Source organism: Ochlerotatus camptorhynchus, unplaced genomic scaffold, assembly GCF_037179485.1.
Source record: "Ochlerotatus camptorhynchus isolate MF236.1 unplaced genomic scaffold, CSIRO-AGI_Acam_v1.1 ptg001251l, whole genome shotgun sequence".
Taxonomy (NCBI): Eukaryota; Metazoa; Arthropoda; class Insecta; order Diptera; family Culicidae; genus Ochlerotatus; species Ochlerotatus camptorhynchus.
The window spans coordinates 37,501-64,862 of NW_027041591.1; the positions used below are offsets into that span (position 1 = coordinate 37,501).

Below are 27,362 nucleotides of genomic sequence, written 5' to 3' on the forward strand. Positions count from 1 at the left end.
ATAATAATAATAACTTAATAATAATTTTCAATATTGTACACAATTTACAAATGTTAGTCGTAATGTGCAGCAGCGAGATGTTTTTTCCATGATTGTATATTACAAAACAAAAAATTCATTCTCAGATATGGTAGCTGTCAGACGTTACCCGCAGCGGAAGCGAAACGAGTTTATAAGTAAATACTCTCCAATATACCCAAATAATCAGCAAACCCCCTACGTGTATTTTTCAGTCTTCTATTAAAGGGTGATACGGTCAAAATTTGGTCAATATCAACTTGACGTATTTCTTTCAATTTTGCATTTAAAAAACCTGAACACCCCTCATTTTGAAGGTGTGTGTGTGTGTAGAATGTTGCTCCTATTTTGATTTTGGAATTCACTCTTCAGTTGTCAAAATGCCGTCCAAGCAAGAAGAGCAGCGTATCAAAATTTTGCTCGCGCATCGCGAAAATCCGAGCTACTCGCACGCAAAGTTGGCAAAATCGCTAAAAGTTGCCAAATCAACCGTTACAAATGTAATTAAAGTGTTTGGGGAACGTTTGTCGACAGCCAGGAAGTCTGGATCGGGGGGAAATCGAAAACCGGAAGCCGCTGAGACGACAAAGAGAGTTGCCGGTAGTTTCAAGCGAAACCCTAACCTCTCTCTCCGAGATGCCGCAAATAAGCTGGGTGTATCGTCTACAACCGTGCATCGAGCCAAAAAACGAGCCGGACTATCGACTTACAAGAAGGTAGTGACTCCAAATCGCGATGATAAACAAAATACGACGGCCAAAGCGCGATCCCGGAGGCTGTACACGACGATGCTGACGAAGTTTGACTGCGTGGTAATGGACGACGAAACCTACGTCAAAGCCGACTACAAGCAGCTTCCGGGACAGGAGTTTTATACGGCAAAAGGAAGGGGAAAGGTAGCAGATGTTTTCAAGCACATGAAACTGTCAAAGTTCGCAAAGAAATATCTGGTTTGGCAAGCCATCTGTACCTGTGGCTTGAAAAGCAGCATTTTCATAGCTTCCGGGACTGTCAACCAAGAAATTTACGTGAAAGAGTGTTTGAATAAACGTCTGCTGCCTTTCCTGAAGAAACACGGTTGTTCCGTACTGTTTTGGCCGGATTTGGCATCTTGCCATTACGGTAAAAAGGCCATGGAGTGGTACGCCGCCAACAACGTGCAGGTGGTTCCCAAGGACAAGAACCCTCCCAACACGCCAGAGCTCCGCCCAATTGAGAAATACTGGGCTATTGTCAAGCGGAACCTAAAGAAGACCAAAAAAACTGCTAAGGGCGAGCAGCAGTTCAAGGCAAACTGGCTTTCTGCGGCGAAGAAGGTGGACAAGGTGGCTGTACAAAATCTGATGGCAGGGGTCAAGCGTAAGGCCCGGCAATTCGGATTTGGAAAAGCGGAAGCCTAACTGAATATTTTTCCTGAATTTTATACTAATTGAACTTGAAAAAGAAATTTAATTTGATTTTTTAAATAAACGATTTCACCGATTTACACGCGTTTTCCCTTGACCAAATTTTGACCGTATCACCTTTAGTAGTATACCTAGCTAGAATTGTGTATGTCATAACAAAGGCAAAAAATACAAAACTGGTAAACTAATATTACATTAAACCTGTATATATGATACAACTACTTAAAAAGGCACCCCGCTTCTTACACTCACACTTAAAAAAGTTTGCTATATAATCAATTGTACCTAATAAAGATAGGTATAATGTCAACATTTTAATTATTCTGCTACATTTATATTGGGAAGTCCTTCACCTGTTCCATTCAGTTCATCTCTTTTAGCGTTTTAAGTTAAAAAGCAGGTTATTTTTTGGCCAAGGATACCAATTTCAAGTGGTGTAAATCTCTACCTAAATCAAAGAAGTGTTGTTCAGAAACAAGAAACATTTCAAATGAAGTTATAGAAAAATTAAAATGTTTTGGTTGTAAAATACCTCGGGATAATTCTTCGAAAATTTGTAGTAGATGTCGTCTTCAAGTTTACCGTTTGCCATCAAACAAAACGCCTTCGAATGACGGAATGCCGCAAGATGTGAAACCACCTTCTACCATTGGTGTACGCACAATAGCACCCATAGATATCGATAGTGAATCCATTGTGAATATCATCCCATCGACTACGTCAGCAGATTCTGTTGTCAATTTGTCCCATAATATTGAGATATTCAACCAAGGCATCATGGGTATCCATGTATCACCGATTACGACAAAGAGACTGAGAAGTGCGTGTTATCCTCAACAAAAATTCAAAGAAATCATGGATGGGGTTAAGCGACACATATTCGACCTTTGGGAAGATGATGACCAAGGAATCCTCAACGCCAACCCTAATAAAAATTGTATGGTTAATTTGCTTAACGACGTGTTCTGGGTATCATCCAAACCATTTGTGGAATAGTTCAATGATTTGGGTTATCGTTCGTTTATGGTTACTTTTTATTAGGGAAGGCTAAGGATTACGATGAAGTGATGATCCAACTGAACGAAAATACGTGGATCCGGAATGCACTCGAGAAGAAAAGATACAAATGTAATCCGTATTCCCCATATCTTGGTCTGTACAAAGAATCATGGATGAGTTCGGTGTCAACAGATATGCACAGGTAATATTTATACAATAATTAAACACCATAGAATCGGTAAATTTCGAGTAGCGTGAATTTTTTTAGCATTGCTGGGTTTTATTTTATCAATTTCTGGATCCAAGAAATGCAAAGGTGAAGCTGTGATTAATTTTGCGATGTGCATTGCTTTTGTGCAAAGAGTGACTTGGAAAAGAAAAGTGATATTTCGTTATTGTGTGGTTGGAACCGCTGGAGGAGGAATTTTTTTAAAAATGACTAGAGAAAAATAAGCATCGGGAATGCGCTCCCTGATATATTGATTTGGTGAGTACGTTCCAGTTGAAGATTGTTTCTCAAACATTTCTCGATTGCATTTTCGAGGGGACGTGTCTGCTTTTGTGGGCAGTGCGTTTGATGGTCGGTTTGGTGTGGCTGATGGCTCGCCCGCGCGTGCTGGCGCCACTATCAGGTAGGGGAAAATATCCCCTATCTGATGGTGGGGTTGGCATGCGTGGGTGGATGCCGGTTGCGCATGATTTGGGGATCGGATGCATTGTGTACGTGAGCGGATGTATCCCTTCGGGGGAGTAATCGAGATTTATTTTCATCGTTCCCATTTGTCAGAGGGATGACCTCGGTCGCATGATGCATGTTCCTCGGGTTTTTATGGTTATGTGTCTACGAATAATCCCTTATGATCTTTTTTTTCATCTTGAAGCATGATTCGTTAAGAAAATAAATGTAGTGATCGAACATGCAGCCGGCGCCGGTGGTGTAGTGGTAAGCATGACTACTTTCTAACACCTCAATGGGTCTGGGTTCATTCCCAGCCGAGGTTGGTAGGATTTTTCTGAGGCATAAAAATCTCTGGTCACGTCTTCCTTTGGAAGGGAAGTAAAGCCGTTGGTCCCGGCCCATGTGTGTTGTGAATGGGTGCGATATCCTACGCAGGTGTGGAAGCTGCCTTCCTGCACATTCGGTTGCCGTCAATGGATGGTAATCGATGTCCGTCGGTGATTGGCTCTAGATTGCAGAACAGAGACCGACGTTAAATAAAGGAAAAAAAATCGAACATGCACTCGACCGATTAGTTTTTGATGTATCCTTAACACGACCATGAGGACTGACGGTAGTCATGAAGGGTCGTGTTTGATTGTGTGATTTGGTGGTTTTGAAGCGGTAGTTTGACGCATAATCAGGGCGGTCAGGTGAAATATGAAGGAGAAAACAGTCGTTTTAAAACGCAATAGAGTTCGGTTGAGATAGCTTAAAAGATGTGCAATATTTGTACGCTGGTGAAAACGTCGCGTCAGTCGTAGTTTACTTAGTGAAGTAAGGGGCACGGTTGATAAAAATTGTGAAAGTTGCTTGATTTCCTATTCATATGGGACAGTTATGCTTTTATGGGCAGAATACAAATCTTTAATGTGACAACATCAACGTGTTTCTCTTCCGCTGCATCTAAATAGAAACGTGTAGGTTACCATATATGAGAATGAATTATTTGTTTTTCAATTTAAAATCATGGAAAAAAACATCTCGTTGCTGGACATGACGACTAACATTTGAAAATGGTATAATATATTGAAAATTATTATTACTTTTATTATTAATTTGCATTAACTTGAAAACGACTGAACTTAGGAAAAAAGTTATTACCTGCAAATTTATTGAAAACTAGGCGCAAAACTCAAATAAATTATTATTTTACTAAAAAATATGCGATTTCATAAACTTTAAAAATCAACAAAAATAAAAATTATATAAAGTTTTTTTAAGCAAGTTACCAGCCTAAACTCTTCACCAAATTGTATAATTTCTTCAGTTTTCTTGTGGTTTGGGGGTGGTTTGAGATAATCAATGTATTTTTTTTTTAATATTGATTTATTAAGTTTTTTATTTAAATGTATTTTTTCCTTAAAGATAATTTAACTACCTACAACTTCTTTTCAGATGTCATATTGATCTGCTCAATAATTTTCATGTAATGCTTTAAAAAAAATATAATCAATTACTGAAAAAAATCAACCAACCAAAATGCAACCATTGATAGCAGCGAACATGTGGCCAATGTTTCATTCAAATCGGAGGGGGTCTAGACATAATTGACATATTTTTTAGCGTTTTGGGCTGGAAATGCTCTATGGGTATTTTGTTTTGGGTATGTGAAAATGGTTTTTTTTTTTTTCCTTTAGAAAAGGTATGATTTATTGAGTATACATCTAAAAACTCAACCAAATGTACCATTTTCACATATTTTAATTATTTTTACTGAAAATGATACCGCTCAACAAGAAGAAAAAATTCATTTTAAAACGCAATAGAGTTCGGTTGAGATAGCTTAAAAGATGTGCAATATTTGTACGCTGGTGAAAACGTCGCGTCAGTCGTAGTTTACTTAGTGAAGTAAGGGGCACGGTTGCTGAAAAAAATGTGAAAGTTTTATGGGTTCTGTTACCGTCTTACGTAAGGACCAAATTGAATCAGCGAACGTCGCGTAAAAGAAGAATTTAATGAAGGCATAAGCGCTTTTTCGTAGCTTTTTTTGTCTCCAGGTATAAACGTAGAGGTTTATTCTTGTGTAAAGGGCACCACCGTGGAGTTTTGGGTTTGAATAAATCACATTAAATCATATTATATTATTATTATACAGGTATACCTCGATATAACGTAACTGTCAGTTTTGATTTCCATCGCTGATTTTTCATAAACGATCATTCAAACAAGTAAAGTAATAACAACATTGGACAGATGAGATAATCCCCCAGTTATCGGTAATATTAATTTGTATGGTTCAATTGTTATTAGCGAGATATTGACGATGGAAGTCAAAAGTGACAGTTACGTTATATCGAGGTTTACCTGTACATATATTCAATAATAAATATTTAAAACAAGAATAAAACACAACTGGAAGAAGCAACGTAACAGTATTTGATTTTCTCTAATGTATGTTTAACGTTTATATGACAGTGCAATTAACCATTTTATTTTTCCTTTTTTAGGAGAGAAAATTACATTACTTGTTGTTGGGGTGACCCCAGCGTAGTGGTTAGCATTCATACCTCTCACGCCAAAGTCACGAGTTCAAATCTCACCCCCGGACAAGTCACGAATGGCCCAAGTGACTATAATTTTAAAAAAACATTTCTTGTTGATATATTTATTTGTATACTTGTTAAAACTTATGTAATCAGATTGGGAATATGAGTGATGAGCGAGCTTACTGTGTTCGTCAATCCTACCTTTAGGCTGGATTTATTGATTTAAATCTTTAAGTTTATTTTCAGCTCTTCGATGATGGAACATTTTCAGACTAATATTATAATGATTCACTTTTATCAGCCTTCGTTCAGGAAAATACAAAAACATTGTAATGCATGATTACAATTGCATGAAAACTGTTAACTGTCAAATAACATTGATTTTTCTGACAATTGATTCATTATTAAAGTCAACCAATATTTTTAAAAGTATTTCATATTGCGTTAAGAAATTCAATGGTGCATAATAAAGTGTTTGTTTCAGTTCCAATAAAATATCAGAAGTTGAAATCAGTTGAATGAATGGAGGTTAACTAAAATCGAGCTTATTTGTATTTTGTAATACTTGTTTATTTTACATTCTTTTATATATTGCACGACTAGTAAATTACTTTTATTTCACATATTTAAAATCTCATTATATCATTGTAACTGTAATTTTCATTTATATAAAATAGTTGTTCTGCAGATCCTGAAGGACCACAAGGTGCATCAAATAGCATATCATTGTTATTTACCATTTATTTTATTATAGTATAGTATGATCTGTGGTTTTAAGAATTTGGATTACCCAGAGAATCAATTGGATATCATCATACTTAGGTCAATGTTTTTAAATTGTTTTACCTTTGTCTTGCTATTTCAAGAATTATTCATGAATACTTGTTTTTATAGCTCTTGTATGCTCAAATAACCTCGATTATTTAGCAAATTGATTCTTTATTTAAATTGTGGATTCATTAAATAAGCAAAGTTGAGTTTTATCATACTATGCAATTAAAATATTTATATGTAGCTTGATTTAATAGAAATTGAGTGGCTGAAATCGAGGTTGTTTGTATTTTGTTATATTTTATTAATTATATATCGACAAGATGGATCCGAAATTTTGACGTCTGTGTTTGAAGGAGATACCTGCGATGGGTCGAAAAAGTTTACTAGGAGGCCGGATGCTGTTGGTTATTTGGCTGAGATCATTCCTTTTTATTTATTTATACAGTAACCCCTCCCTATCGTTCGGACATCAATTCAACTTATCGTTTACCAAAACGAACCCTGCTGCAACCCTACTCTCTTACCCAACATCCCAGTGACTCCTCGTGGAAGTGCAGAGGATTTCTCGGCTTCCTTAAAAGCGAGTGTCACGTCAACACATTCCTACCCATTCCTTTCTTGACCTGCGTTTGGGTGCGGCCGGCGCTGGTATTGCCTAGTTCGAGATCACCAGTTTTTACACATTGAGGATGATTGCTAGTCCCAAGCATCGTCTATCATCGACATCGACAGTAGCAGTTCGGTTGTTAATTAGAACTTTTAAAGTCGCAAATAACAGTTCAAAAGTGTATTTTCTTGTCAGATGGAGCAGCATCGCAATACAAAAACATTAAAAAACTTGCTAGCCTTTGTGGATTTAAAGAAATTTAATGGCATTTTTTTGCAACTTCACACGGCAAAGGTCCTTGTGTATGCAATTGGAGGTACCCTTAAGAGAATGGCAACGAGAGCAAGTGTAGAAATTGAATGGTATTTTTTTGTAGCTTCACACGGCAAAGGTCCTTGTGATGCAATTGGAGGTACCCTTAAGAGAATGGCAACCAGAGCAAGGTTAGCTAGGAAATACAAGCACCCTATAACGAACACTAAGCAACTGGGCAAATAGCCGTAAAGAGGATCTTCAAACAAAAATTCCATTTTGTTATGTTTCTACGGAAGAATACAAAAAAGGCTGACAAGGAATTTGATCCGATTTTTAAGAAAGTGGAACCAATTCCTGGAACTCGAAAATATCATTGCTATATTCCAGTTTCAAACAACCAAATTTCAGTATAAATATTATCTAGTTCTATCTACGATACACCCAAAATATTCAATGTATTCAAATAATTTGAGTTGTAGAAAAAATAAATATTTTTTTCTTATCTCACCAATACTGCCAATACTCGCATAATTGTCCCATCTTTGCTTGATTTCCTATTCATATGGGACAGTAATGCTTTTATGGGCAGAATACAAATCTTTAATGTGACAACATCAACGTGTTTCTCTTCCGCTGCATTTAAATAGAAACGGGTAGGTATGACAATTACCATATATGAGAATGAATTATTTGTTTTTCAATTTAAAATCATGGAAAAAACATCTCGTTGCTGGACATCACGACTAACATTTGAAAATGGTTATATATATTGAGAATTATTATTACTATTATTATTAATTCGCATTAACTTGAAAACGACTGGACTTAGGAAAAAAGTTATTACCCGCAAAGTTATTGAAAACTAGGCGCAAAACTCAAATAAATTATTATTTTACTAAAAAATATGCGATTTCATAAACTTTAAAAATCAACAAAAATAAAAATAATATAAGGTTTTTTTAAGCAAGTTACCAGCCTCAACTCTTCACCAAATTTTATAATATTTCTTCAGTTTTCTTGTTAAAAAAGTATAAAGATTGAAGCCGGGGGGGGGGGGGTGGTTTGAGATAATCAACGTATTTTCTTTAATATTGATTTATTAAGTTTTTTATTTAAGTGTATTTTTTTCTTGAAGATAATTTAACTACCTAAAATTTATTTTCAGATGTCATTTTGATCAGCTCAATAGTTTTCATGTTATGATTTTAAAAAAATATAATCAATTACTGAAAAAAATCAACCAACCAAAATGCAACCATTGATAGCAGCGAACATGTGGCCAATGTTTCATTCAAATCGGAGGGGGTCTAGACATAATTGACATATTTTTTAGCGTTTTGGGCTGGAAATGCTCTATGGGTATTTTGTTTTGGGTATGTGAAAATGGTTTTTTTTTTTTTTTTCCTTTAGAAAAGGTATGATTTATTGAGCATACATCTAAAAACTCAACCAAATGTACCATTTTCACATATTTTAATTATTTTTACTGAAAATGATACCGCTCAACAAGGCTGCAAATACTCATTTCAGCTAAAACAATGTTTTTTTTTTTTGTAATGAAATAATTAGATGTCATGATCATATTTTGAATTGGTAGGATACAAGAAGAGGTTGCAAAGAATGTGTTTGACATATTAAACCTGTTTATTTCACTTCAGTCACAATCAGCTATTTTGCACACACACTCTCACTCACTCACTCAGCGATCAGCAAATTGCTGATTGTGACTCATAGAAAGCAAAATTACAGGTTTTATGTTTCAAAAGCAAACTTTTTAACCTTTTCTTGTAAGTTACAAGTAAAACATGCCATCATACCATCTTTATTTTATTAATTATAAAAAACATTATTTTAGCAGAAATGAGTATTTGCAACCTTGCCACTCAACCTTAAAAATATTAAGTCCTATTTTGAATATGATACATAATATTTTGAGGGACAATCTTAGATTTGAAATAAAACTGGTTTTATTTAAATCGATTGACATTTCACTTAGTAATTGACTATATCACAATTTTAAACACTAAGAATTAGCGTAAAATTCCTTATTTTGACTCAAACTATCCGTAAATGATTCGTGCCATGCACAACCACCTTGGTATTCGATTTCTAATAAAAAATAGTAAACTTTTGATGCATAAATATCCATTCCAGCGGCATTTTGAGATATTGAATTAAATGCCTTTTTTGCAAAAAAAAAAACCCATTGTGCACTGGTGGTACACTGTGGAAATACACCCTTGGGATTGCTTTGTCTGTTGATCCACCTTGGCTCTTTTGTCAAATATTTTGTGAAAGTGGAATTATAGAGCTTTTCACGTCCGGCTTTATTGGTGCGATAGCGATATGTGAGAGTGGTTAGTGAAAATCCGAGAAAAATTCATAACAAATCGCTGTCAAGGTCATTTTCACCGATCTCATTTTATACATTTTTTAGGTTAGCCAGAGGAAAACAATAAACAACTTTACTTGGCGTATGACCTTGACAGCGATTTGTTATGTATTTATAGCGGATATATTATACGCTAGTGTGCATGCGTTAAGCGTCACTAATCTCTATATACTCGGACAATTGATGGTTTTCTTTTTGTTTGTTGTTTACACGTGAAATATCGAACGGATGCATTTGAAATTAATTGGGCGTGACTAGGTACTTCAGTATTAGTACGTTTTGCATATGAAAACTTTATAATTCGTAGTTTTGATGCAAGCCGTGGAATTTTCCACTAGCTTTCAACGCAAAAGTAAGTTAGTTGTACCGAAAAGTAGGTAAATATGATTATACTCAACGTTGGCCTCCCACACTTTACTGCCCCTGTTGGGTGGTTTTGCTCCTCAGTTTTTGACAACATTAGAAGGAGAAAAGGAGACAAACTAGTCAAAATTAGGCACAAGTGAACTGGCCGTTGGGTACTTTTTTCTTACCGTGCAGTTTTTAGGCACAACACGCGCTTGAGGACTATTAACCGATCAATAACTATGACGGAAATCGATAAAAAAATAAAAACCCTGACTTTCTCTGAGCTAAAATTTGATATGGGTTCAAGATGGAATGTATAATGTGCTGTAACTAAAATAAAATACGTCATTTATACATGTAATCTAAAAAAAGAGATCTAACGGACTAAGGAACCATTTTGAATTTCGGATTTGTTACTGTACAAAACTTAAAACTGCTTAAACTAAGTTAAAGTTAAAGATATATTATTAGTATTAATCATTTTTTTTTTCGAATAATTATGACCTAGTTGCCCAAGAGTATCTAAACATCCAAACTATTATTGAATGCTGAATAAGAGCTCATTCAGGCAAAAATATGCTTCTCCGACTAAAAAATTGTTTAACCAGCTCAAATTGTTTATTGGGATGAATATTCGTCAATGTTCCTTTTACGGATTCACTTCACTACAAGTTTGTTTCGGTATAAGAGTGCTCTACACCAACGGTATATGCTACAACCGTTGCATGATCCAGCTTTCCAGGGAGTGAAGAAAATGTACTTCCCTCCATCATTCGCTTACGGGCCATCTTTTGTTGGTGTTTCGTGTATTCTACCTCTTTCTGAAGACCGTCCTTGCCAATAATGATTTTATAATAGAGCTCACGTTGTTCTAACAACTTTCTCTTAGCAGACGTAATACAGGTTACAAAGTCAATTAATAGTTGACATAGCTGTTTGGCAGTAGTACACGGTCTTAGAGTTCCATTGATTCCATACATGAGTATGTCAGCCATCCGTAACATTGTTAACTGATGTCTCTGTGCACCACTCACTAACGGCAATGTAGACATTCTTGTTGATTGATTATTTTTTCGCGGCCTAGGTTCAATGAATGTCTTTGATCTCGTGTATGCTCGATTTGCTCCGTCAACTGATGGATCTGTTGACACAGTGCGTTTTTGTGATGCTGAATTTAAGAGATTTACAGATTTTTTTGTTGATGATGCTATTCTAGCAAGTGGCTCTGTTAATTCTTGTCTTCTGGTCATAATATTAGATGCACTTTTATTTTGTCTTTTGGGTGCTAAACGAGATTGGCTTGGTTGTGAGGGCACAAGAGGCTGTATTTTATGTATCAACGGTTCCGCAAACTTTCCAACAACTGGATCAAAATTATCACTTATACCATCTGATGTAAGGAACACAATGTCATCTTTATCTATATCGGTCATTGAAAGCGTAAGATTACTCATTTCTGGGTTTTCACCATTAACAGGACCTAGCGCTCCCAAAGCGTCACGCATGTCACGCATTGAGTTAACATCATGTGAACCTGCAAAGAAAATTCAATACCAATCAATTAAATTGATACTCCTTTTTGTCTTTCTCGTACACCTACACGGCGAATGCGAACGACCCAAATTTTGAGTTTAGTTAACTCATAAATCACATAAAGTTCAAGAACTCAGCGATGAGTAAATTTGGCACATGTTTTTCCAGGAAAAAATTCCAGAATATGAGAAAAATGAAGATTGGATTCAATCAGTCTATTGGTACTACTCACAGACTGAGTAAAACTTTCGTCAATTTTCTTCTTTTTCCAGCAGATTTTTGAGGTTTTCTACAGAAAACCATGAGACAAATTTACTCATCGCTGAGCTCCCGCACTTTTGGCGATTATGAGTGAGAACTCAAATTTGGGTCGTTCTCATTCGCTGTGTACTTAGTTGTACCGAAAGGCTATAACGTCACTTAAGAGGGGCACTCGCATTTTTTCAGTTACCGTGAGGACGTCATTTGTGATTAGCCCCGGTTCGTTTAAAATTGTCTTATTCAATTACAAACGGCCATTATATTTGACAATGACGGTGGATGTGAAATTCATCTAGTGGTGTTCGATTAACGAACTGAAAAAACAATTATTTTTAATCGGTTATATCATGCCAAAAAGCATTAACTTCTCCAGGGGATCATCACTCATCGTTTCAAACATATTCCGCACTCTCATGGGTGGGAAGAGGAGAGTATATTGAACAAAAAATAATAGATTAGTAATTGAAAAACGGGATATTTCTGATTTTTGGTTATGAAACGATACTAGAAGGCAAGAATATGTATTTATGTGATGAGATATGTTGCGAAAATGGTGAAAAAATCCACTGCCTACAGGTGGAAATCGAAGCCACACCTCCTAGTACGCGAGACGGGCGCTCTACCACTATGCTACCGTAGACTGGTAGTGTGTCTACCAGTATCGGAGTGAGCTCAGGAGTGATGACTGTTGTTTACCACTCCGATCTCATGTTTGACAGCGGGGTTAGCTCCTCGGCCTGAGACAAGTGGAGGTACAGTCTTGTTCCCACACACTCATGGGACAATTGCGAGGATCCTCGATTTTTGGCGTGTTTTGATACAAAAATTTTTAAACGTCAACTCTACCGATGGGACAGCATAAACACAAAAACACCTTGCATTCATTGTAAGAAGGGACCGTGAAAAAGGACTCTAAAATAGAAAGTTTTTTTTTCCCGACAACCGTTTCACCTTAGCATTCTTCTTTGGTAAATTGGTCTGGAAGCTTTTGCTATGGTGTCACTTCGAATCTTTTGGAGTAAACATATCAGCTACAGTGCTTGCTTAGCGACATAGGTTTTTTTACGTATGATTACGTCTTTCGGTAACATATTGGGGTTGCAATTTCGAAAAAACCAAAATCGACCGCATTACGAAAAGTGTTTACGTGTTTACCACATATAACTCTGTCAATAGCGGATGGATTTTAATTATAAACAAACCAATCGATTAGAAATTTTGCTACAAATCTGAACATTGAACAATTTATTAATTTTCAATAGGTCGCTATTGAAAACAGGCCTGATATTACTAGGAACTTTAACTAATGATAATTGAAATTCAAAAGAACTAAAGTTGAAAAGACGCATCTGTGTCACTCGATAAGTAATACATGTAAACCACACAAATACAAGAAACAAAGACCATTTAAATTAAAAGGGGGGGGGGGGGGTACCCAGACAACCAGAAGTCGTATAAGATTGTATATATTACATCGTATAAAATATGAGTTTAAATCACTATCGCATATCTGTATACGCTATGTACGGTCGATGTGTAAAATTCATCGCATATTATGTTTTTTTGCGAACTTATTACGACAAATAAGCCAGACTCGCATATATATATACGCACGATCCCATATTATGTTCGTTTAAAGTCGTTAATATTTCACACAACGATCAATATGCATGCATTAGCCATATTATCCATATTACATCGTATTATATATGGTACACATCGTATAAAGTGTTACCTCAAACACTATTTACGATTTAAATTATGATAACAATATAATGTACATCATATGCATAAACCAAGTCAGTTCATGTTGATTTTAAATCGTATGTAATATGAATTTTACTCGTAAGGATAAAATTAATGCACAATATCAAAATTATTAAAGCTTGAGTGTTTTCATTAAGATCAGCAAGTATTAATAAAAAAAATGCGTGATTATTTGACAAAAAGGAGAATAGTTAAGGCTCGAAAGAGCGGAACCTATAGCCGACTGCTTCAGCGATATAGAAAGAAGTGGAAACTTTCTAGAAACAACAACCCAGATCCTAGCGAACAGATAAAACGAGCCATAGTGCATCCTGATGAATTTCTGCCTGAGATTCAGAAACATATGATTCCCGAGACATTACCTATCAACGATTCCAGTCTGTGTTGGAAATCCGTAAGCTTAAACGTATCTAATATTGCTTCAATTTACAATCATACATTTTCAGCTGGTCGTCAATATCTTCTTGTTGAACTCCGCAGCTGGTCTGTTGAGTTCTACATTACTCAGGCTGCATTGAAATCTCTTGTAGGGATTCTCAAATCCAACCTAGGTTTCAATCTGCCGTGTGATGCCCGCACCATCATGAGAACTCCAAGAAACTTGAACACAATTGAAATGGGAGAGAATGAACGATATTGGCATCAGGGTGTTGAGAATTGCCTACGAAAAGCTTTGGAACAGCTTGATCGACGATTATCAATATCTTTGAATTTTAACATCGACGGTTTGCCAATTCACAAAAGCAGCCTTAAAAACTTCTGGCCAATCCTGTGTAATATTCACGAATTGCCCCACATATCTCCTATGGCAATAGGAATATTTTATGGAACCAGCAAGCCAAAAAACGCAACTGAGTTTCTAAATCCGTTTATAGACGAGCTTTTGCCAATTCTAGAAACAGGATTGATGATAAATGGATACCAGGTTACGGTACAAGTGCGTTGTTTTGTGTGCGATTCTCCTGCCCGATCATTCATCAAGGGAGTGATGAATTTTAATGGTATACATGGCTGTCTCAAATATACAACCAAAGGTAAATTTTGTCACAAATTGATGCACAACCTCGAACTAATGAGAATTTAGAAACAAAGAGTATCCTGAACATCAAAAGAGCGATACACCTTTGCTCCGTTTACCTATTGATATGATTGAGGATATAATTGTCGCCGACGCACTTCATCTTTTGGAATTGGGTGTAATGCGGAAGTTACTGAATGGATGGTGTACGGGATCTATGACGAAGCGAGCAAAGTGGAGTACTGTAGAAAAGGCTGAAATAATTAATATACTCGTAAGAATTCGTTTTCCTAAAGAAATTCACCGTCGAATGCGTTCATTAGAGCATGTTTCCCTATGGAAAGGCTTAGAATATCGCAATTTTCTGAATTACGTTGGTTTGGTTCTACTTAAAGACTATTTACCAGAAAAGTACTAGGGGAATTTACGTATTCTCGTCAATCTAAGCAGCGTCTTCATTTCTACTAGCATTTTCTCAGCGTCACGCACATATATGGTGTGTCTGTTTGTTTACATTCATCTGCTGCTTGCTTCTCTATCCATTCCAATCGACAGAATTTTTCAAAACGTTTTGAAAGCGTTTTTACAACGCTCCAAACTTCTCAGGTGAGTGTGTCTATTGTCGGCAGCCTCTTTTTCTTCGGCAACCTTCCCATTAGAACTGCGTGTTAACCAGCTGTTCTATTATCGGCAACTCGAAATCAACCCCATTTTGTAGTGCGTATGCTTTATTTGAAGAAAAATGTAGCATTACTGGATTGCTCGATCGTTCAAATATAATCAGATTGAAGCTGAAAGGCTAAACAATCGTTTGGACACATTCAGGGAAGTGCGTTGATGGGAAAACATAGTGAAATTAACGTTTAAATTTTGATTGCCGAAAACAGTCAATGGGTGCCGAAGCCAACATTTACCCTATCAACATTTCGTGTTTTTGTTTTGTGTCGTTAGAATTTGTTCTGTTGTAATGTAGCTTCCTTCCGGTTGCAAGGGAACTGTTCAACGATTTTGTAAAAGATTATAAGGATTTGTATGGTATAGAATATATCACTAGTAACGTTCATAATCTCTGTCATGTAGTGGACGAAGTAGAGAGGTTTGGACTGTCTACCCTATCTGCTAACCCATTTGAAAATTATCTTCATTCACTCAAAAAAATGCTTCATACTGGACCGCTACCTTTAAATCAAATTGCAAACCGTTTAACTGAACTTAGTAGAGGCCTCGAAACATATTAGAAATGCTTGTCAAGTGAGTACTAGTACTAGAACCATCCGGTCAGTCGAAAAAACAGAAACGAAGGTGACAATAACTCTAACAGATTTTACTTTGAGCACTAACTTCGAAGATAAATGGATTCTTACCAAAGATCTTACAATACTGTGCATGGAAAAATGCTATACCAAACAATTCTGGCTGGAAAATTCAAGGTCGTTCCATACTTCTTAAATATGACTTTTTCAGTAAACCATTTAAATCATCATTTATTCATATTGTTGCTGCCAGAGAAGAGAAAAACAATTATTCTAAAGAGCAAGATTACGATTTAGATTGTATAATGCGCAAATTAGTTGCTATTCGAAGAAAAAGCGAAATTGTATTTGTACCTCTCATTCATACTGTAAAATAAAAATTGAAACTGTGGTCGGTCATTCAGTCCACATTTTATTTGAATATCTTTGTTTTTTGTCTTATTCTGATACCTATATCGTAAAAATAACAATAACAATAAAAGAAAGCAAGTGACTTAACATGTTTAACCAAAAAATATCCGTCGAAATACGAATAATAAATTCAAACATCAGCGAGTCCAGCAAACTCTTGCGACTCATCTTCAGCGGTGCTCATTGAAGTGTTAGCCGGTTCAGATTTATCCTCAACATCATCCGACCCATCTTCATTAGAATCAGTGGTGGCATTATCGGTTTGTACACTATCCCCGTCATCATCCTTGCCATTGACATCTTCAGCTTCATTTTCATCATCATTGGCTTTTTTATCCCGTTTTTGGCGGCATGTAGGCTTCCGAAGCTGCTTACTTGTGGATCGTGCTTTAGAGTAACGGAAAAGTTTGTCCTTACAGAAAGACTCCAATTTTTAATCGTGTAAAATGGGTCACCAACGCGAACTATTTTCAGAAGCAGTTGAAGGACATTAGCGAATTCACGGAAACCCCGTTTTGATTTATTTCCTCTGTTGATGAATGTCCAGGTAAAGTTGTTCCAAAATGCTCGGGTGAACAAACAGTTTACGATTAAGTAACATGCCGAATCGCCTCTTTCCGAGTAGGTATCTAGAGCAATTATTTTTGAGAAATATTTGACCTGTAAGATACGCTTTGATTTAGACCTCTCTGATAGATATGTTGCGTTGGATATTATTCTGGAAACAATGCTAATTCAAAGAAAAATTAATATATGTCGTCAGATTATTTGATAACCGCGTTATAAGCTAAACTTACGTAATCGTTGAATACATCTACGTTCGCTAAAAGTTTGTTGAAATTCATTACATCTTTCTCATCGTTAATGAGGTTGTGCTCCTCAACTGACTTCCCTTCCTGTGCCTGTGGCGTACCAGATCAACCCTATTGGTCATATCCAACATTGTGAGAAAACGAGTAAGATTTTTATCGAAACAATCTTCTACTGCTCTTCGAACACCTGTGTGGATTGAACCGATTATATCATGCTTCATTTGTTCCATTTCTGTCTTCAATTTGGCCATTTCAGATTTCACCGATTCTATCTCGAGTTTAAATTCATCGCGCGAAATCATATTTCCTGAAAACATGTAAATGGTTAAGGGCCTATTCAAGTTAGGAATATGGGGTGACGTATCACTTCGTCGTATACAAATAAACTAATACTGTGGGCATAGGCATCATACGACGAAGTAAAGGGTGATACGGTCAAAATTTGGTCAAGGGAAAACGCGTGTAAATCGGTGAAATCGTTTATTTAAAAAATCAAATTAAATTTCTTTTTCAAGTTCAATTAGTATAAAATTCAGGAAAAATATTCAGTTAGGCTTCCGCTTTTCCAAATCTGAAATGCCGGGCCTTACGCTTGACCCCTGCCATCAGATTTTGTACAGCCACCTTGTCCACCTTCTTCGCCGCAGAAAGCCAGTTTGCCTTGAACTGCTGCTCGCCCTTAGCAGTTTTTTTGGTCTTCTTTAGGTTCCGCTTGACAATAGCCCAGTATTTCTCAATTGGGCGGAGCTCTGGCGTGTTGGGAGGGTTCTTGTCCTTGGGAACCACCTGCACGTTGTTGGCGGCGTACCACTCCATGGCCTTTTTACCGTAATGGCAAGATGCCAAATCCGGCCAAAAAAGTACGGAACAACCGTGTATCTTCAGGAAAGGCAGCAGACGTTTATTCAACCACTCTTTCACGTAAATTTCTTGGTTGACAGTCCCGGAAGCTATGAAAATGCTGCTTTTCAAGCCACAGGTACAGATGGCTTGCCAAACCAGATATTTCTTTGCGAACTTTGACAGTTTCATGTGCTTGAAAACATCTGCTACCTTTCCCCTTCCTTTTGCCGTATAAAAATCCTGTCCCGGAAGCTGCTTGTAGTCGGCTTTGACGTAGGTTTCGTCGTCCATTACCACGCAGTCAAACTTCGTCAGCATCGTCGTGTACAGCCTCCGGGATCGCGCTTTGGCCGTCGTATTTTGTTTATCATCGCGATTTGGAGTCACTACCTTCTTGTAAGTCGATAGTCCGGCTCGTTTTTTGGCTCGATGCACGGTTGTAGACGATACACCCAGCTTATTTGCGGCATCTCGGAGAGAGAGGTTAGGGTTTCGCTTGAAACTACCGGCAACTCTCTTTGTCGTCTCAGCGGCTTCCGGTTTTCGATTTCCCCCCGATCCAGACTTCCTGGCTGTCGACAAACGTTCCCCAAACACTTTAATTACTTTTGTAACGGTTGATTTGGCAACTTTTAGCGATTTTGCCAACTTTGCGTGCGAGTAGCTCGGATTTTCGCGATGCGCGAGCAAAATTTTGATACGCTGCTCTTCTTGCTTGGACGGCATTTTGACAACTGAAGAGTGAATTCCAAAATCAAAATAGGAGCAACATTCTACACACACACACCTTCAAAATGAGGGGTGTTCAGGTTTTTTAAATGCAAAATTGAAAGAAATACGTCAAGTTGATATTGACCAAATTTTGACCGTATAACCCTTTAGCATGGAACCATAGACGATAAACCTGGATTAACAATAGAAAAGGGCCCATCAACATTTGTAAACAAACCGTTCTAAAGCCCTTTCCTCTCAAAGCGAAGATCACCTACGCAAACCGACACCATAAACGTTTAGGAGAAACTTTCCCCAGTCTATGTTTAACAATATGGCAATTCATTTGATTTCATACCTGGTGCGTTGATGGCTCCGGAGTCCGGAGTCATTTGTAGTGTCTGTTTTTATCATTTACTATCACATGCAAGGAGTATCGCTTCCACCCAGTGTCGATGAATTGTGTTTGTTTTGAACATCTTCGTAGTTACGAAACGAGCGAAATGAACAAATGAGTTTATTATACATCAACGAATACGCGTTTATTGATAATCACCAGAGCTCAATTATCAAACCCAAAATTGTCAAAATCAGAAGTGATCCTCAAAAGCAAAATAATCAACGACATTTTGGGCAAAATGATTATTTTGAATATTGTCGACCACACTGCCTAAATCATCGATATTATCATCAGATCAGCTTGAGGCAATAATTTGCCGTCGACTTATGTCTAAAAACCACGTTCTTCAGCGCTATATTTGTTTAAAATTAAAATAATCATTTTGCATTTGATCCTCAATATCATCCCGACAAAGATGAAGACGAATATCAATATTTACAACAACAGAGGCGATAATGAGAATCCAGTCACGAATGAAGAAAAACAAATGTTATTTTTGATACTCAGAGGTTGCCTAGATCAAGGGAATTTGTTTATATCAAAATTGAAATTCATGCAGGTAGTTGGTCTACCTGTTAAGGTTTTCTTTATTTTCAGCTAAATTGAGTGTAGAAGAAAGGATTTCTATCAGCACTGGTCATTTGTAGATGGATTGATGTAGACGATGCCGTCATCACTTACGAAAATAGATTGGTGTTGTTCCTGATTATGAGTCAGTTCAAGCAGGTCTGCTGGTATCAGATCTGCATCTATTAAAAACATGAAATTAATAAAGCGTTTACTTATGGGTTATATTTTTTCACCTTCCGGGAATGAATTGTTTCGCTTTTCTGAAATGGCGTTTGCCGGATGTGATGCAACGAAGTCAAATGGATGCGATGGCATTCCTAGCGATTTTACCGATGGACCCGGTACCTCATCCTGAGTTCCAAGAGCTCGTTCCTGATACGGTCGTTCTTGAGGCCGACTTGATGCTATCCCGGTAGCATTGTTCTGTGGTGATTGCAACAATACACCCTGTCCTACGTCCGGAACTGCTGGATTCTGTTCCTGATATGACAACCCGTTTGAACTAAACTGAACTGCTGTGTAAACCAGTAGCCATACTCCTGATTATCTTGTTGTAATCCCTAGATCTTTGCGAAGTAGCTGATTTCGTTTTGCAATTCTTTAGTAGTTTCCTTTTGGCATCGATGTCTGATATGTCATGTTTAAGAAGCTCTTGGGCGGCTGCTTCTGCTACTTTCAGGCTTTTATATTTACGAGAAGTAATTACCGGTATTTTCTTTGTGGCACCGTGGAAATCAATACCATTCGTCCGAATTTTATCTAGTTTTTCGTTTGATGACAGCTTGGGCCACATTAGGTAACCAATGTTGAGATGGCAACCACTGCACCTTTGGTGCCCCTCTTTTTCCTACACCACTGTAGTTTCTTTTGCTGGTGTTCATTATTCATTTTTCATCACTTGTAAACAAAACACGAGAGAATACACATTAACCTTTTTATCGCTTCTTGTAAATCGCGTTGTTAATCGTTTTATTCCTCCTGGTCCATCCGAAACCCTCTTTAGGTTGTGGGCCCAGGTCGCTTCGGAAGTGTCGGGAACCGAGTAAAGTGTAACGGTGTTACGATGGTGGAGGAAATACAGAACGATCGGTATCATCTGGCGTTGTTCGACGGAAGCAATTATTCGGCGTGGAAATTCCGCGTGACGGTGCTACTTGAGGAGTACGACTTGCTCAACTGCGTCGAGCGGGAGTTGGCTGATATTGCTGAAATCAAAGAAGAAGCCGGTGATAATGCAGAAGTGAAGAAGCAGAAGGCGGCCGCCCGTGAGAAACGGGCCAAGCAGGAGAAGAAGTGTAAATCTCTCCTGATATCGAGGATCCACGACTCCCAGCTGGAGTATGTCCAGGACAAGCGTACCCCCAAGGAGGTTTGGGACGCGCTGAAGAGAGTGTTCGAGCGGAAGAGCATTGCCAGCCGGATGCACATCAAATGGAAGATACTTGGTATGCGTTTCGAAGGTGGGCAACTCCAAGAGCATTTCTTGCGGTTCGATAGACTGGTTCGGGAGTACCGCGGCACAGGTGCTGTGATGGATGATTTGGACGTAGTGTGCCACTTGTTACTGACGCTTGGACCGAATTTCGCTACTGTTGTGACTGCTCTTGAGACGATGCCGGAGGACAATCTGACGATGGAGTTCGTCAAGTGCCGGCTGTTGGACGAAGAGACCAAGCAGAAGGGAGCAGATATGGAATTGTTTACCGCGAAAAGTGATACTGCGGCGTTTTCCGGTACGAAGTCGGGAGTGAAGCAACCGAAGAAACTGAAGTGGTTCTATTGTAAGAAGGAAGGCCACAAGATGGCCGAGTGTCCGGAAAAGAAGAAGAAGAGTTCCGGTCCGAGTGGTCACCAGAAAACGAAGGCGAACGTTGCGGAAAGCTCCGACCGAAATGGTGTCAGTTTTGTTGGCGTGAGTGGCGGGATGGAACCGCAGAAGACAAGGTGGTTCATTGATTCCGGTGCGTCTGACCACCTAGTGCGCGACCGGGAGTTATTTTCCGAGCTACGTCCGTTGAAGAAGCCGGTAGAGATCGCTGTGGCCAAGGACGGCGAATCGATCGTCGCGAAACAGTCCGGTACGGTGAAAGTGGTATCGGTGGTGGACGGGAAGTCGATCGATTGCACTGTCAACGATGTGCTGTACGTTCCGCAGCTACGGTGCAATTTGTTCTCCGTGTTGAAGGTGGAAAAAGCTGGCATGCGGGTAGTGTTCGAAGACGGCAAAGCTAAAATCTTCAACAACTCCGAACTGGTAGCTTGTGGTGCGCGCCGGGACAAGCTTTATGAACTGGATTTTTACTCGTTGGACCAAAGTGCGTGTGAGACATCGTTGCTTTCGTGCGGTCGAATCAGCAAAGACTTCAAGTTGTGGCACCGCCGGTTCGGCCACATCAGTAAGAAGAATCTCAAAGTTCTTGCTCGGAACGGATCGGTAGTGGGTTTAAAACTGAACCCGGATAAGAAAAGTGACATGATCGTGTGTGGACCCTGTGTCGAAGGGAAGCAAACCCGGCAACCGTTTTCGTCGCGCGGTGAAAAGCGTTCGTCGCGAGTGCTCGAGCTGGTCCACTCGGACGTATGTGGACCGGTCACGCCAGCAGGGCTGTATGGATCGAAATACTTCGTGACCTTCATCGACGACTGGAGCCGGATATTTCGAAACTTCGAGTATTCGGATGTCGAGTGTTTACTCACATTCCGAAAGAGCTGCGGAGGAAATTGGATCCGAAATCGTGGCAAGGCATCTTAGTTGGCTACTCTCCGAATGGCTATCGGGTATGGGACCCAAAGAAGGAAGCAATCGTTGTGGCTCGAGACGTGGTGTTTGTGGAGACCGAAGCACCATCGAAGGTTGATGGCCGGACCAAGGGCCGGGCAAACCCCGAGGGCGAATTCTCGTTTTTGCCTCGCAGCCAGAACGAAGAACTGGATGAGGATCTGGAAAGTCGGAATGCTGAAACGGATGAAGAAGAATCGGATGAAGAAGGATCGGATGATGAATTCGGAAGCTTTTCGGAAGATCCAGCTGAGGAAGATGCGAATTCGAATGCAGAAGCAGAGCCGGTGGAGGAGTCTACGCCAGTTGATGGAAATCGGCCGGTACGTAACCGGCAACCACCGAAATGGCACGACGATTTCGATGTCGAGTACGCGGGATTCGCATTGAGTGCTTTGAACTATATCGATAATATTCCGAGCACGATTGCTGATCTGCGGAAGCGCGAAGACTGGGGTCGCTGGAAGGAGGCGATTGAAGATGAGATGGATTCGTTGAAGCGCAACAACACCTGGACGCTGACGCGACTTCCTGAAGGCCGAACTGCGATTACCTGCAAATGGGTCTTTCGAGTGAAGCATGGAAGCGGCGAAGCGGGCGACCGGTACAAGGCCAGACTCGTGGCTAGGGGCTTTAGCCAGAAGAGAGGGTTCGACTATTCCGATACGTATTCTTCAGTGGCGAAGCTGGATACCCTTCGAGCTATTTTGGTCTTGGCGAATAAGGAACGCATGCATCTACACCAAATGGATGTCAAGACTGCGTTCTTGAACGGAGAACTCAACGAGGAGATTTACATGGCTCAGCCAGATGGGTTTGAGCAGGGGAAAGGCCTCGTTTGTCGTCTTAATCGTTCCTTGTATGGCTTGAAGCAAGCGTCCCGCGCGTGGAATGAACGGTTCCACACATTCATAGTGAAGATGGGTTTCGTCCGCAGCGAGAACGACCAGTGTCTTTACGTACCAGGCTGATATTATGACGAAGGGACTTCCGCCCTCACCATTCAAGCATCTACGATCGTTGCTAGGACTAGGACGATGCTGTGGTTGAGCAGGGGTGTTGAGATGGCAACCACTGCACCTTTGGTGCCCCTCTTTTTCTTACACCACTGTAGTTTCTTTTGCTGGTGTTCATTATTCATTTTTCATCACTTGTAAACAAAACACGAGAGAATACACATTAACCTTTTTACCGCTTCTTGTAAATCGCGTTGTTAATCGTTTTATTCCTCATGGTCCGAAACCCTCTTTAACCAACACGTACTCACGGAGCAGGAACCGCTAGCACACGCAGCGGCTGCTTCTCAAAGAACTGTACCACAGAAAACATCTTGGGGAAAATTGAATATTATTCTTACCAATTCGACAATAATTCATTGTATTATACTATTATGAAGTTAATTTCGATAGTTAATAGCAATTCCGAGCAGTTATTTTGACACTATGATACACTAAATGTTTGGACAAACAGAACGACGAGACGAACGTGAACGCGAATGTAAACAACAATGGCGGCATACAGAAAGTTCCTCGTATAGGTATACACTAAAGAGCCTAAATTTATAAAGAGGCGACATGTCAAAATTGGAACAATCGATTGTCTGTCAAAGTCATAGGAAAAGTCATTCCAATCGAGCAGAAGACCTGTCAAATGGATAAGATGTCGTCTCTTTATGAATTCAGGCTCTTTAGTATACACATTATATCGTGCATGTCATAGCTAAAAACAAGTACATTCGATATTTAGGATGTGCACACCAAATTTCTTAAATTTTGTTCGGTACTTTTTTTTTTGCTGCATTCGTTCTGTAAAATTTATGTTTTACCGAAAGTTTTGTAGAATGTGTTGTTTTACCATCTTTCCGTAATGAAAAATAATGAATTTCTGTAATTTACAGAAGTTTACCGAAAACTCCAAATAAAAATTGCTGATCGAAACTGTAAATGCCTTCAATGCTGCAAAACTGTAAAAAGTTTGCAAATTCTTTACTGTCAACCGAGCTGTCATCATCCAACAATGCGGCCATTTAGGTAGAGCGTTGTCCAGTTCTCCGGCGTGAATAGTAAGTACTTAACTTTTTTTTTTACATATTCCGTATAATCTACACTGAACGGAACATTATTTCACTACTAATTTTCATTTAGGCGAACCGCTTCCAGTTATTGATGCTAACTGCATAAGCAACATAATGTCCTCCTCAGCTGAAAGAAAAAACCAAATTGTGCGCATGTTTGCATCAGACCAAGTTTACCGTCGATAACTTTGTCCGCCCTAATAAAAAATAACCATAAACGAACGATAACCCAAATCATTGAACTATTCCACAAATGGTTTGGATGATACCCAGAACACGTCGTTAAGCAAATTAACCATACAATTTTTATTAGGGCGGGTTCTCAGCTGAATTCAATTGAAAATAAATTATTTTTCTGAGTAAAATGAATCATTCGAAATATTTTATTATCAAAAACACAAAAAAACTGTAAAAAACAAAACGTTCGGTAACGTTAACATTACGTTACGGAACGGTATTGTAAACATTACCAATTATATAGCAAAATTTACAATGCGGAATTCGGTAAATTTTGACAGTTCAAGCGGAAAGATAAATTTACTGAATGTACGGTAAAACAACAAAAAATTACCGAACCGATTACCGAACGTTCTGCTGTTCCATATTCGGTAAAAAATTACAGTAAACTGTAAAAAAAATCTTAGTGTGTGGTGCAGTGTACTGGATGCCGTTTATCAACATGAAAATTCGTTGTTCGAGGCTGAGCCGGGGGTGATGGTAATAATTTATAAATGATAATAAATGTAAATTGATGAGAATTTGTCAGATCAATTCAAAGGATGGGAAATCTGCTATTTATAATAGGGTTTGTGCTATGAGATAATATTTTTTTTTAATTTCAAATAAACTATACAGATCAAGTCGCATAGAATACCAAATAATATCATAACAATATACATCGGAAATCGTGAATTATGGTTAAAGTAATCACTGAGCAGAAACATCGTCGTAATTGAACCCATTTTACTTCGCAAATAATAATATAACAAGTCGTACTGTGGCATGAGCTTAGTTGCAAATGTGAAGTTTTTAAGTCGCATAAAATAATGAAAAACGTCGTAACAATACGCATAAAAAATATCAGACAAGTAATGAAATAACTCGCAAGAAAGCCTGTGAAGTCGTATATATTTAGTTTTTAAATCGTTGTCGTTTTCTAATTATCAGGCACTGCACGTATATCGCCTCCACTTTTATACGTATAAGGACTTTTTTTTTTAATTATATGCGACTTAACATGAGGGAATATACACATGTATATCACGGCCATAAATTGTGATATCCATGTAAAATGGTTTACTGGGTACCCCTCACCATTCCTCTCCAACAGGGGAGCTTGGTAAAGAGAGATGATGAAACCGATTTGTACCTTCCTAAAGTTGTCCTTGCTCGTTTTCTACTCTTTATATGTAATTTTCACACTGCCGTACTCTAACGGAACTATCAATTCTATACTTTCATCTCCTCATCTATCGTATTAAAATTACCACTTTAGTCTTTTATTTGAAATTAGCATCTTCAACTATGAAAGTTAATGCTTTTCCGTTGATACTGAATCCACACCCGTTCAAACCACACCCAAATTCGAAATGCACCAATACCAACAAGCATTGCAAATTATAAAAAATGGAAAGTATTGCAATTTTGAACTTATTCGTAAACACAATATTATTGTATAGTTAGAATAATTCTACTACTGAAATGACAACTTCAATTCCAAGATTCCAAGTTCAGGGTAGTCCTATTAATGCTCAGGGAAGTCTTGTCGTAGTTCAAGGAAGGCCTGCCGAACTTCAGCGAAGTCCTGATGAAGCTCAGGGAAGCCCTGCCGAAAGTTCTGCCGAAGTTCAGTATAAGTCTTGCTGAAGTTCAGGGAAGTTCTGCGGAAATTAAGAGCACTTCTGTTGAAGTTCAGGGAAGTTCTGCCGATGTTCAGGAAAGTTTTTCCGAACTATAGGGAAGTCCTACCAATGTTCAGAGAACTCCTGCCGAAGTTCAGAGAAGTTCCCGAAATTCAGGAAAGTTCTGCTGAAGTTCAGGGAAATCCTGCCGAAATTCAGAGAAGTTCTGCTGAAGTTCATGGAAGTTCTGCCGAAGTTTAGGGAAGGGCTGCTGAAGTTCAGGGAAGTTCTTTTATTTCAATTCTTGGAAATTAGGGAAGTCCTGATGAAGTTCAGGAAACTCATGCCGAAGTTCAGGGAAGGCCTGCCGAACATCATTGAAGTCCTGCCGTAGTTCAGGGACGGCCTGTCAAAGTTCAGGGAACTCCTGCTGAAGTTCAGCGAAGTCCTGTCGAAGTTCAGAGAATTTCTGCCGAAGTTCAGGGAAGTTCTGCCGAAGTTCAGAGAAGTTATGCCGAAGTTCGTGGAATTATCTAATTATCTTTAAAAATACCAATATGTATCAGAATACCTTCATCAAAAAGGCGGAAATTTGCACATAATATCATGAAATACTTGTGAAACTACTTCTGAAAATCGAGGATCATATTTTTTTCCTGTATTTGTTTTCCGTTGATCTTGTTTTCCGTGCTGAGCACCAATGATTCCGACGCCAGGGAGTCAGCTCCCACACCTGGACCTTACGTATTGACCCATCAACTCATGAGCCGGGGACCAACGGCTTTACTTCCCTTCAGAGATGGTATACCTCAGAACATCCCGGTGCCGTCAACTGGGATTGAACTCAGGCCTGCTGGGGTGAAAGATGATCACGCTTACTACTACACAACCGGCGCAACCCAGGATAAATTTGATTTAAACAATATTTTATTTAGCAATGGAAAAGGTGGGTGATTTCATAAATAGTATAATTTATCTAATTATCTTTAAAAATGTCCGGATATAACAGAATACCTTCATCAAAAAGAACAAGATATACTCAAATACTTGTGAAACAACTTGATAAATTTGATGATCAAATTG

General features: G+C 38.6%; 1 protein-coding gene across 1 annotated transcript in view; it reads right to left on the reverse strand.

Moving 5' to 3' along the window:
- Positions 1 to 9,431: 9,431 nt before the first annotated feature.
- The window catches only part of LOC135716445 (PP2C-like domain-containing protein CG9801), an 82,536-nt gene continuing 64,605 nt past the window's right edge, over positions 9,432 to 27,362 (reverse strand). Inside the window, exon 2 of the mRNA XM_065238976.1 lies at positions 9,432 to 11,540. Coding sequence (XP_065095048.1) covers positions 10,672 to 11,540 — 869 coding nt within the window. The 3' untranslated portion in view covers positions 9,432 to 10,671. The remainder of the gene's footprint in view (positions 11,541 to 27,362) is intronic.